The sequence below is a fragment of the Podarcis raffonei genome, chromosome 12, assembly GCF_027172205.1.
Source record: "Podarcis raffonei isolate rPodRaf1 chromosome 12, rPodRaf1.pri, whole genome shotgun sequence".
In the NCBI taxonomy this organism is placed as follows: Eukaryota; Metazoa; Chordata; class Lepidosauria; order Squamata; family Lacertidae; genus Podarcis; species Podarcis raffonei.
In genome coordinates this window covers 60,164,476-60,176,938 of record NC_070613.1, presented here as the reverse complement: position 1 = coordinate 60,176,938, position 12,463 = coordinate 60,164,476, and the positions used below count along the sequence as shown (strand labels likewise).

Genomic DNA, 12,463 nt, shown 5'->3' with positions numbered 1-12,463 from the left:
CTTCAAGCATCTGGCATTGTGTGCCTCCCCATTCTTCCTCCAGACTCTGGGTCCTTGGTTTCCAAATGAGATGCAAAAGCTGCTCTCATCAGAAAAGAGATTTGATCCTGTTTCCGCTGCTCCTTGCCGGGGCTGGACTAGGGGCCCCGGGGCCCCTTCCAGCTCCACGTGGCCTTTCCCGGAGGATGCAGCACCTTCTCCCCCTCGCTTGCCGGGCGGGGCTGCGACGGGCTTGAAAGCCCCTTGCTTCCGCAGTCCTTCCTGCGACACGGAACAAACTACAGTTCCCAGGAGCAGCGGGGGCCGGGGGGGCGGGTCGTGCTTGACGCGCGTCCTGGAGAGAAAGTGCCGAAGGAGTGCCGGAAGTTGTGGCCCGCGCGTGCGACTCTGCCCTTTCTTGGCTCTCCCTCCCGCCCGGAAGCGCCTCCTCGGCTAGAGCCCGGGAAGGGGGGCGGGGCTCCCTCGGCGCGGCTCCATGGCGGGGCCCGGCCGCCCTCCCGCCGCGGGCGAAGCCTCCTTCGGGCGCCAGCAGCCCCGGGCGGGCCCCGCTGGTAGGACTCTGAGCATGGGCAGAGCGCCTTGCGCCTTGGGCGGGACTCCGGGAGAGAAGAGGGTCAGGAGCAGAGCTGGGAGGGCGGTGCTCCTGAGCGCGTGCAGAGCGCCTCCCTTGGAAGCGGCTCAGCAGTAGCTGCCTGGAGCGCTGCCTCGGCAAGAACAACGAGGCTCTTTGTTGTAAAAAGCGCTTGAGAGGAAAGTGGCAGCCGAGGCTCCTGCGAGAGAGAGGAGGAGGAAGCCCCCTCTGGGACTAGTCCTTTGCTTTTGACTGCTTTTGTATTAAAAGGGGCATTATTTTCATTATTAACTAATTAAATTAGTACAGCACCCTTCTTCCAAAACCCCAGGGCGGTTCTCCCCACTGAATCCCCACAACAGCAGCCCTGTGAGGTAGGTGAGGCTCCAGAATCTCTCCCGTGGGTAGGCAACCGAAGGCCCAGGGACCAGATCCGGCCCAGGCGCCTTCTAAATCTGGCCCGCAGGCAGTCCGGAAATCAGTGTGTTTTTACATGAGTAGAATGTGTGCTTTTATTTAAAATGCATCTCTGGGTTATTTGTAGGGCATAGGAATTCGTTCATCCCCTCCCCCCAAAAAATAGTCCCATCCCCCACAAGGTCTGAGGGACAGTGGACTGGCCCCTGCTCAAAAAGTTTGCTGACCCTTGCTCTAACTGCTAGGCGTCTCTCCTGTTTTTTCCAGGGGGAGCCATAAAAGTCGCCCTTATCATAGTCAAGGCAGGTGTGTGTTTGCAGCTGCAAGCAAAATGAGCATCCCTGGGGTGGGGCTGGGCATTCCCCCCCCCCCAGTCCCAGATCTTCCCTCTTATTCCTTCCCCTGTTTGTAAGGCTTCCTTCCTTCCTTGGCTTCCTCCTCCAGTTGGATCTTCCATTGCACCTGAGGAGGAAGAGGCCAACCCCTTCTCCTTCAAGGAGTTTGTGCGGAGCAAGAACCAGTATTTGGCAGCCCCTGTCCTGGAGGAAGCAAAGGGGCTGAGCGGCGTTGCCCTGGCCTCCTCGGGGTCAAGCACCAGCAGCCCCAAGGTAAGGCCTGGGGGGCAAAGCGGGCGATGGGGGGCACCAGGAATCAAGGGGGCAAGTGGCTGAGTCCCCGTCCCCCCCCGGAGGAACCTCCCACACCTCCCTGCACTCACGGGCCTTCCTCTTTCCTGCGCCACAGGTGGGAAGAGTAGTGGCTCTGCAAAGAGAAGGCTACTGGCGGAGGAAAGGGGGGGGCGGGAGGAGAGACCTGCCCCAGGTGCCAAGGGGCTGCGCGGTGAGAGGGGGGCACTGCTGTCCTGCATGGCTCCTCCTTTCCCTCCTCCTCCAGCGGTGGGAAAGCTGTGCCTGTGCTGCCTGCACCCCCTCAGGCTCAGGCAGGCCCTTACAGCCCCCTCTGGGAGTCAAAGGCAGGGGAGAGGGGAGAGTGACACACACACACACACACACACACAGTGTTTGGGAGCTGCAGTGGAGCCGCTTCTCTCTGGGCTGCTCTTAAGCAACTACAGTCAGGTATCCATGGGTTTCTTTTCCTGAGGGATGGGCTGCGTTTTTGAAGTATCCCAAGGCTCTTCCTTAGGCTGAGAACAGATTACCCCCTTTGACATTTTAGGATTCCTCCAGGTTCTCACTCCTCCTGGACGACAGCACCTCGTCCCCTGGGTCTTTGGATGTGGCCTTCCACAAGCTGTTTCCCCCGAACCCAATGGCAACTAACTCCTCGCTGGAGGATGAAGAAGAGGACAGCGAATGGAGCAGCACCTACCAGCCATCAGCCGTTGAAGAGGCCCACCTGGGCAGGATTCCCAGCACCTCCTTGGACAGCACCCGTGACTCTCTCTGCTGCAATCCCTCTGACCTGTCTGAGCTCCAGAGGTTTACTCCGTGGAAGCTGGGGGCCAAGGAGGACCAGAGCTTGCCTGTGGGTGGAGCTGCCGGGGGGGACAGCTTTTATCTGCCTCCTTGCCAGCCGACTTACGAAGAAGTGAGGAAGATGGGAATCTGAATTGTAGGCTGCTTGGGTCTCTTCCTAATGCTCCTCCTTCCACGTCTCCTGAATGAGCTGGGAGGCCAGGATTGCTCCCTGGCAAATGGGTCTGCTTCAAGGGTCTCCAGTCCCAGGCTGGGCAAGGGAAGGAAGTGTTCTGTAGCCCTTCTTAATTCCTGCCACCCAATTTATTTTTGCCGCCGCCCCTGTTGGAGGCAGTAATGCTTCTGAGCTCTTGCTCCAGTCCTGTTTTGGGGCTTCTCGTTGTGGCATCTTGGTTGGCCACTGTGAGGACAGGAGGCGGGACCAGATGGGCTCCCTTTGGGCCAATCCAGCTTAGCTCTCCATATGAACATTTAGTGCAGGCATAGGCAAACTCGACCCTCCAGATGTTTTGGGACTACAACTCCCATCACCCCTAGCTAACAGGACCAGTGGTCAGGGATGATGGGACTTGTAGTCTCAAAACATCTGGAGGGCTGAGTTTGCCTATGCCTGGTTTAGTGGGATAGCAGGAGCCTCCCTGCCCAGGGGCAGTCTACCCCGGAATGCCAGCTGGTGGGAGCACGGCTGAAGAGTTGCTGTTGCACTCAGGCCCCGCTTGTGGGCTTTCCATTGGGGCCTCTGTGTAGGCTGGACCATATGGGCCCCCAGGGGCCTGTGTTCACCTCAGGCTTTTCGGGAGGAGCAGTATCTCCCCCCCCATTAATTTTTTGTTTTATTCATATGCCTCTTGAATGTAACAAATCCTATGAGTAGCTTACAATAAACATTAAAATTATTAACAAGACTGTTGTAAACTAGTATTTAAAAACATCAGAAGGTTGTTATAATTAACAGTGAGAGTTGTTCCACTCCCCACTTCCCCCAAATCACACACACTTTTGAAACTCGCCCCAGGGACTGCTCAAAGGCTACTTGGAGGCCCTGTACTGGTGTGGATCCCAGCCAGGAACCTGGTTGTGGAGAGATGGGGTTTTGGTGTCTTAAAGTAGGCTTGCCATACATCAGGAAAATTCCTGATATGTCTTGGTTTGTTTGAAATACGGCTACCCTAAAGGCACCTTCAACATCCTGACTTCATACTGGCCCTCTGGGCTCCATGAACTCTGGATTCTTCCTCGGTTCCTTTTCCCCCCTAATAATTCAAAATCCCTTTAATTTTGCAGACAGAGCAAACTGAGTCAAACCTGGGTCCTTGACCAAAAATTTGGATATTCATGTTTTTCTTTATCCCAAAATACACATTGTCTTAATCCAGTTTCATCCAAACAACTTTGCTACTGATATACGAGGCAAACATTTGTTCAATTAGGTATTTCTTTTGCTCTTCCTTTTGCAGTTAAAAGAAGAAAATTCCAAGTTTAGGAGTAAGATCAGCCATCTTCAAGCAGTTTCTGAGAGTCAGGCAGAGAGGTACACATACTGTGTTTCTTGCAAAAAAATTCCTCCAACATAGCTAAATAACAAGCCCTTAAAAAAACAAACAAAAAACAAACCTCGAAAAGTATTTTTGTTATGACTTCAACAGTGAATCAGTCACTTGGATTCATTGATTAAGAATGCCTTTAAGTCATCTTAAAACGTGTTCCCAATCAATTGAGCAGCACATATAGTATTATTTTTAATATAAGTCCTTAATATTTGCACCTGCAATTTTTTTGAATCTCTTGAAGAGTCATTTTCTCTTGCCTTGAATGGGCCTGCGGGGGGAGAGTCATCTCTTCTGAGATGATGGCTTTCACACTTGCAAAGTATTGCTATGCTCTTGCAAATTTATACTAATTGAATTGATCCTTTATCAGCTAGGGTGATTACTAAAATGGCCAATCCCACTGGGAGGCAGTGAGATGGGGGGGCGCTAAGAGGCAAGGAGGAGGCAGCAAATCTGTTTTGTTTAAAAGCTTCAATTGTTAATTTGTTTTAAATAGTTTTAATTTGATTTTGAATGAAGGTGCAATAAATTGTTACTGTTTTGAACTTTTTTTGTGCTGTTACCTTAGTGCGCTGTGCAAACCACTATTCTGAATGATCCTGTTTATAGGGTGGGGGGCACCGAGGGGGGAGGAATATATGGAAGCAAGGAGGTGGTGGCCCCCAAAAGTTTGGGAATTGCTGAGCTAGGGAGCCCCCCCACAAAGGCAATGCTTGATTCCCTGCTGTTGCCTTTTGTAAACTAGAATCAAGCAGCTGGAAAGGACCCTGGAGGAGAGTCGGCGGAAAGAGGAGAAGGAGACGCGGGACTTGGAGGCGATGGTGCAGCAGGTGGAGGAGAACCTTGAGCTGATGGCGGTGAGTCTGGGCTGCCAGGGGAGGAAGACCGTGGCCCTCCCAGCCCTGGGATGGCTCTGTAATGGGCACTCTTACCTGTGTCTCAACTGCTGAATAATACACCTGGTTTGTAGGGGACAGTGGTCTCTGTTATTCTCAATTTGTTTCTGAGATCTCAGATGGAAGCAGATCTCTCCACCTGCCCCCCTCGCTTCACCCATCTCTTGGTGGTGGTGGGGCAATGGGCAGCTCCTCCCAGCAGCTCGTGGAGAGGCTGCCAGCCCCAAAGACCCTCCACAGGCCACCCCCAAATCAGCCTTACTTCCTGCCCCCTTGAGGGCTTCTGCCAGCCTGGACGGTGTCCTTGAGAGAAGGCTGCCTTCTGAGGGCCTGGAGAAAGAGGCCAACTGCACAAAAGGTCAACTTTATCTCAGCTGCTCTGCACTCTTTCCTCTGGTCCTGCGTGTGGCCCCTGGAAAGCTGTGCGAAACGGGAATGTGATCCATCTGTAATGGAAGCTGACTCATAACAGCAAGCAGGTGGGGGGATTCTGCTCCTAGACTCTGGTGGGACGCTGCTCCCTCCCCCCCCCCCCGGTGGAAAGCCCACAAGGAGGGCATGTGGCTCCAGGTCGTGAGAGGCCTACTGCCTCTGACTGATAGTGGGACCTCAGGGTCTCCCTGCCCCCCCCCCTTTATTCTTCCGGCTCCAGTGACCAGCCCTGCTCTTCTCTATTCCAGAAACGGGCTATGAAGGCTGAAACCAGCACTGTGAAGCTGAAGCAGCACAACAGCCTCCTCCAGGTACGGCCTGGGGGCCTCCTCCGTTGGGTCTCCTTTTCTTCTCAGTCCTTTTTAAAAGCCAAACATTTGTGTTTCTGAGCACCTGCTAAGGCAAAGCTGAGGAGGGTGGAGAGTTAACCTGGGGGACTCTCCCGCAAGAGGCCATGAGGGTCACCCACCTGGAGGGCTCCAAAAGAGGATTAGACCGATTCAGGGAGGAGGGGAGGACTAAGCTGGCTCCTAGCCAGGATGGCAGAGGCAGCTTCTGAATCCCAGTTGCTGGAAAGTTGGCTCTTGCTTGTGGGTTTCCCATCATGAGCATTTGGTTGGCCCCTGTGAGAACAGGATGAGGAACCAGACGGGCCCCTGGCCTGACCCAGCCCCCAGGCGCTTCTCCTGTTCTGTTTATGAGGCTGAGGAGACATTGCAGGTTGAAGGCGAGACACGGCTGAACTCCTTTGCCAGGAAACTTGCCCAGACCACGTGTTGTGTGTGTGGCTAGCTACACGCCATAAATTCAAAGCACCTGGCTTCTCCCAAAGAATCCTGGGAAACGTAGTTTAAGGGTGCTAGGGGTTATAGTTCTTTGGGGTTAACTACAGTTCCCAGGATGCTTTGGGGGAAGCCAAGGGCTTTAAATACACGTTTTGGCAGAAAAAGCAGGGTGAAAAATGCTTTTTTTAAAAAAAATAAAATAAACCTGCTTAGCAGACTTGCATTGTTTGCAATAACGTTCTCAACTAATCTTGCTTGCTGGCATCTCCAGGATCCTTTGAGCTAGCTCCTCTGTGCTTTTTATCCACATGTCTCTGTAGCTGGGGGTGGTGAGCCACTGATGTATCCCCCCTCCTGTTTTTTACCTTAAAGGTTCAGGTGGAGAACTACAGGTTAGAAAATGAAGCCTTGAAATCTAGCCACTCGGCTAACCTGGCCATAGTGCAGCAAAATGCCAGTGCTGCCTTGCAGAATCTCCTCGCCGTCATCACAAAGTCCCAACCATCCATCAGGTATATTTCAACATCCGGCATCTGTAGATTAAAATCTACATGAACCCCAGTCAACTTGCAACTCAACGAGAGATGGATGAGCCATCTTGTGTGATGTAAACAAATGAGTTAAATGACGCAGTCCAGACCTTGAGTTAGCACATCACACACACACACACACACACACACACACACACACACACACACATGCTCTGAGATAAGGTGCCAGGCAACATAGCAACATCAGCGGTCAGTGGTATGACTTGCAGAGACATTCGCCCTCATTGTTTCAGGAATGAGAAGACAAGGATAACAGTTTCTAGGGCATTGCTTCTGTCTTCTCCTTGTCCGGTCCTGTTTGACTGAGTCTGTGAGGATGGGTTTTACTCAGTAGCATTAGCTAGCATAGAATCATAGAATTGGAAGGGACCCTGAGGATCATCTAGTCCAACCCTCTGCAATGCAGGAGTATGCAGCTGTCCCATGCAGGGAGGGAACCTGCAACTTTGGCATTATCAGCACCATGTGTTAGCAGATCTCTCTGTCCACATGTGTCTTTAATTCAGAGACCTAAAGAACTATATAGTACCATACTGGCCCAAATATAAGCCATACCCATAAATAAGCTGCACCTTTAAAATTTAGGGGGGGGGGAGGAAAAAAATACCCGAATATAAGCCGCTCCCTTAAAATTGGGTTACAGGCTGAAAATTGCTGTGGTTGGTAGAATTGTAACTCTGAGCCAATTTAAGCCTTCGATCTTGCAAGCCAGCAAAAGTTACCAAACAATCACTGAAATCGCTATTCAGTTGCTACAATTCCGCAGGCACTCACACCTGTAAATGGCAAATGTAGAATAAAATCCTGTGGGTTAATTGCACAACAGTCTCAAGCTTGCAAATCGGCAATAAAAAAAAATTGTTCCATTTTACCATATGTCTGTTTCAGCAGCGATATTGTAAAAGCCAATTTTTGTAAGGTAACGAATTTAAGCCACACTTTAACTTTTCACAGTCTGAATTTGGAAAAAAAAAGTGTGGCTTATATTCGGGCCAATACAGTAGTCAGTAGTGTTTAGATTCGTCTTGCGTGTGGAGACAAGAAATACTTGGTTCCTCTGAACTGTGTGGGAGAGGAGTTTTCCCCATAGCCGAGGCATCTCTGAAGACTCTGCTGGGCCTCCAGCACACAGCGAGAGATGTGATGAACTCCAGCCGACTTCCACAAGCCCCCAACAAGCCCCTTTCTTGAAGACCCTGAAACTTCAAAGCAGCAGTCATGTGTTAATAAGGGGAACAGGGTAGAAAGGTAGGAAGCTGCCTTCTGCAGAGTCAGAACCATTGGTCCATCTAACTTCGTATTGTCTACACTGACTGGCAGCAGCTCTCCAGGGTTTTAGGCAGGGGGTCTCCCGCAGATTCCATTGGAAATGGAACCCAAGACCTTCTGCGTGTGGAGCTACATCCCTTCCCCTGAAAACGAAGCATGGTTTCAGTCCTCAGCCCTTGCCATCAAGACAAACTTGGGAAGGGCTGTAGCTCATTGGGCAGAGGGCTAGTTTTGCAGGCAGACTCTCCCAAGTTCTGCCTCTGGCATTTTCCGGCCTCCTGTGTGAAATCCCACAGAGCCACAGATGTTCAGTGTGGACAAGTCCGAGTTGGGTGGAAGCAGAGGGAGCCCAGCATTTTAAGTCCCGTATGTGTCACTAGGGGAGTATTGTGTTTTTTTTAATGATCTGTCTGCAACCGGTATGACATGCCAAAGCCTTGTAAGTACTTGCCCAGCTTTGAGGAGGAGGCGCGGGGGGCTGGGACCCTGGCAGAGCCCCCCCCCCAAGCCCTGCACTTCCCTTACCATTCAGGATGGGAGTTACCGTATTTTTCGCTCTATAACACGCATCTGACCATAACACGCACGTAGTTTTTAGAGGAGGAAAACAAGGAAAAAATATTCTAAACGAAACAGTGGATGTATGATTTTTATGGTTCATGCTGTGGCCACAGACATGTGATCTGACAGTGAGTTTGGGGTAGCCCAATGCAAAAATCCTGAGGATCCATGTGGATCCATGCTTTGTAACCACGTTTTTGCGCCATTGCGGCCCCATGAAGAGTGGGTGCGTGTGTGTTTTTTGGTGCAGGCTATAGCCATGGAAATGCTATGTGATCTGATGGTGAATTTGGGGTGACCCAGTGCAAAAATCCTGAGGATCCATGTGGATCTGTGCTTTGTAACCACGTTTTAAGTGGGGAGGGAAGGAAAAGAACTCAAGGGACAAGGAGCACGCGTGGGGTGTGTGGAGAAGGAGCTTTTCTGCGAGCTGAGCGGGGAGGAGGGAGGGAAAGAGCACTGTTGCTTTAAAGGTATACTTAAGGTATTTGCCCTGTGCCTGGGTTTTTTTTCCATTTAACAGTTTGCAGCCTTTTCCTTCCGCTCCTTGTTTTGAGGCAGAATAGATTTGAGCAAGTGAGGAGGACTTGGATTGCAGGAGATTCACCATTAGCTGTGTAAAAGCGCTCCTCCTTGCAGCCTGAATGATAAGCAGCCACCAGCAGCAATAGAATGGAGCACAAAAAAGCGGTGGGGCACTAGGACCCAGACAATGCTCAAATCTATCCTGCCTGAAAACAAGCTGCTCCGTCCCAGCGGATCAGCTGAGACGCGGGGGGGGGGGGGGATTTGCAAAGTTTTCCCCTCTCCCTCATGCCCTCCCCAGCCTTTTTTTTTACTTCCTGGTTTTCACTGCGCTGGCTCAGAGCTCGAGGTTGGTTTTATTTTGCTGCTGGTTGCTTAAATTTTATCTTTCCTGCCATCCCTCTGCAGCCTCATTGCTCTGTTTAGAGAGCGCACGGACTTTTGCTAGCGTCTGTCCCTCCTCCCGTGTAAGCAGCTGCTGCCGGCTTTGCTGCCATGACTCTCCTTCTCTCCCTCCTCCCCGGCTCCAGGTTGCTTTAAAGCAAGCAAAGCGAGAGCCTCGTAGAGTGTGTAAGCGGCTCCCGCTTTGCGCGACTGACGGCAGCCATGGCTCCGATCCGTGCATTCACTCCGTAACACGCACAGGCATTTTCCCTTACTTTCTAGGAGCAAAAAAGTGCGTGTTTTGGAGCGAAAATTACGGTACCTGTATCTGTAATCGAAAGAGATGGAAGTAATAGCTTGGGCGTCTCTTGAATTGTGTGCTAGGAATGCAGCTCAGTCTCTGCTCCACTTTATCCAGGTTCCCCAAAGTTCACTCAGACGTCCATGTCTGCGTAGGCCAGCTTCTATTCTGAGCCAAATGCTTTCATGGCCTTCTTGAAAACCTGCCAAGGGTGCAGTTGGGGATAAGGGAGTTGCCAGTAAGCCCACTTATTGCTGTGCCAGGTTCAATAGGCCCAGGGTGCCTCAGGGAGCCCCTGAACTCTTCTATCCCAGACCTTTATGCCCCAGCTTGATCACCAAGATCATCTGCAGGAGGGCTGTTGGGCGTTCCTTAGTTGGTGAGGTTCATTTGACAGCAACAAGAAACTGAGCCTTTACTGTCTTTGGTCCAGTCCTGTGGTACTCTCTGCCACTGGAGATTCAGCAAGCCAACTTTTTCAATGCCAACTTTTAAACGCCTGCTGAAAACATTTTTGTTCTGCTAGGCCTCCATGGACAATTTAGAATGCATCCTTCTACAATGGTTAATGGATGTTTGTTTTTAACTTTTTTGTGGTTTTTATTGTATGGTTTTATGTTTTTATTGCTGTAAACTGCTTTGATGTATATCTTTATGATCCAGTGGTCATACAAATATTTTTATAAATAAGTAATTCCTGGCCTAAGCAGTCACTCTCACATTCATCCCACCCCCCTTTCTTTCTAACAACCTCATGCTTTCATTCCAGGCAGCTGCTCTCTGGCGCGAAAGAGCTGCAGCTGGTGGCTGAAATGCTGAAGTCACTGGACAAAATCTCCGAGATACCACAAGGGTCTTCCTAAACATTGTGGCACAGGACTTAAGCAAAGGCTTAATTGGGAATTGGGGTTTGAAAGGGGGGTGGAGGAAGCCCTTTTCCTGCCCAGGGGCTACAGGACCTTGTGAAGGATCATCATCGGTGGGGGCAAAGCCACCTGTGTGTCTACACACCTGTGCCCAACACCTCCAGATGCTTTTGATGCTGAGACACATCTTCTTCCTCACTGGTCTCTGCCATCACTCTCCAGTTCCTTACTGGGTGCACCTCCTGGCTCCTCTCTCATACCTTTGCATCTGCTTTTTCAGCTCTTGCCTCCCCCCTGCCCCCCCCCCGTGGGCTTCTCTTGTGACTGCAGTCTGCTTGCCTTTGTCACTGAATGCATCCTTATGTGTTTCTGGCTTCTAGTTAGAGATGACTGCTCGGTAAAGACCCAGCATGAAAACACTAAAACCTTTTAGAAATTCTGTACAGGCGACTCCCCGTTTACACGGGGGTAACGTTCTGGTCCCCTGCACGCATAAGTGAAATGTGCAAAAATGGGGGGCACCCTGCTGCGACTTCAGCTTGCAAGGAGCTCTTTCCCAAACCCTAAAGAGGAGGCCCTCTGGGCTCCAGGGAGTCTTTGTCGGCTGGAGGTGCATTGGGGTTTTGTAGAAGCTCTTCAGGTCTCTCCCCCATTGGGTTTTTGGTGCTACGCATATGCACAGTTGTGCGTGAATTGAACACACTTAAATGGGGGGGGGGTCCTCTATTATAAAAATTACAGCTTGCAGCATTTAAAGAAAATCCTTCCTGGCAGAAAAAGAAGCAAAGATAAAGTTACACAGCTTGTAAGCAATAGCTCAAAACACGACAATCACATAATCTGTTAAAATTGCAGGGGTTTAAAAGGCCTGGAAGAATTTTAAAAGATATATTTATATGGAAGATGCAGGGAAGGTGTCAGGCTTTGAAGAGAGGTTGGTAAGCTTTTGCTTTAAAGGAGCAATGCAAGGGAGTTCCATTATCACCTTTTTATATAGCAAAAGTTTTGGATTTAACAAACGCTTCTTGAATGCCTAATTCTGAAGCTTTCCTCCTATCCTTCTAGGATTAATAATAGCATTATTTTCAAAATAAAATCAATTTATAACTGAAGAGCACTCTTTTCTTTTCCTGTTTGGTTTTGCTATAATCACACACACCCTTTCACATCTTTCAGTTAGTAGGCAGGGTATATATACAGTGGTGCCCCGCAAGACGAAAAGAATCCGTTCCGCGAGTCTCGTCTTGCGGTTTTTTCGTCTTGCGAAGCAAGCCCATTAGCGGCTTAGTGGATTAGCGCTATTAGCGGCTTAGCGGGCTTAGCGGATCAGCTGATAAGCGGCTTAGCGGCTTGGGAAAAGGGGGGGGAAGGGGAAAAAAACCCCGCAGGAACTCGCAAGACATTTTCGTCTTCCGAAGCAAGCCCATAGGAAATTCGTTTTGCGAAGCACCTCCAAAACGGAAAACCCTTTCGTCTAGCGGGTTTTCCGTCTTGCAAGGCATTCGTCTTGCGGGGCACCACTGTGCTCATAAGTGAATAAATTATGAGTGCAGATTCTAGCCCTTCCTGGAATATCTCCCCACCCAGAAGCAGAGATCCAGGAGCAGGCTGCAGATGTTTCTCTTTGCCTTTTGGTTATATCCTCATTAATAGCTGCTGAAACCAGTGACACAAAAGCCATGTAAAAAGAAAAAAATTTAAAATCAGAGATGAGGTCTTAAAATATCTCAATTGCCTGCATGAGTTTTGTCGAATAGGAAAGCTTTTAGCAGACTGAAATTTTAAAATGGAAGCTGCCTATTGAATTGGGTCTGCAAGTCCTTAAAGGTCTAGATTTAGGGAATTTAAAAAAACCTTGCTCTTCAGCCGAAAGAGGTTCCTGTTATGAGGCTGTAACGGATCATTAACAGTAAAAA

The 12,463-nt window shown here is 50.2% G+C and overlaps 1 protein-coding gene across 3 annotated transcripts; it reads left to right on the top strand.

Moving 5' to 3' along the window:
* The first annotated feature begins 452 nt into the window (after positions 1-452).
* Positions 453-11,657, top strand: ENTR1 (endosome associated trafficking regulator 1). 3 transcript variants are annotated; one of them, XM_053359811.1, is made up of 8 exons: positions 453-551; positions 1,433-1,596; positions 2,168-2,539; positions 3,885-3,958; positions 4,723-4,834; positions 5,554-5,616; positions 6,463-6,602; positions 10,451-11,657. In XM_053359811.1, the coding sequence occupies exons 1-8, from the start codon at positions 476-478 to the stop codon at positions 10,542-10,544; spliced, it is 1,095 nt and encodes a 364-aa protein (XP_053215786.1). In that variant the 5' UTR covers positions 453-475; the 3' UTR covers positions 10,545-11,657. The 3 variants fall into 3 exon arrangements, with proteins under 3 accessions (XP_053215786.1, XP_053215787.1, XP_053215788.1); XM_053359812.1 differs by lacking the exon at positions 5,554-5,616; XM_053359813.1 differs by lacking the exon at positions 6,463-6,602.
* Positions 11,658-12,463: the final 806 nt, after the last annotated feature.

What these genes read in the sequence shown, in the direction of transcription:
- ENTR1 (XM_053359811.1), top strand. Translation starts at nt 476, where the DNA reads ATGGCGGGGCCCGGCCGCCCTCCCGCCGCGGGCGAAGCCTCCTTCGGG. An exon ending in CAAGCACCAGCAGCCCCAAG is followed by an intron (nt 1,597 to 2,167) that starts GTAAGGCCTGGG and finishes TTGACATTTTAG; the next exon opens with GATTCCTCCAGGTTCTCACT. An exon ending in AAGTCCCAACCATCCATCAG is followed by an intron (nt 6,603 to 10,450) that starts GTATATTTCAAC and finishes CTTTCATTCCAG; the next exon opens with GCAGCTGCTCTCTGGCGCGA.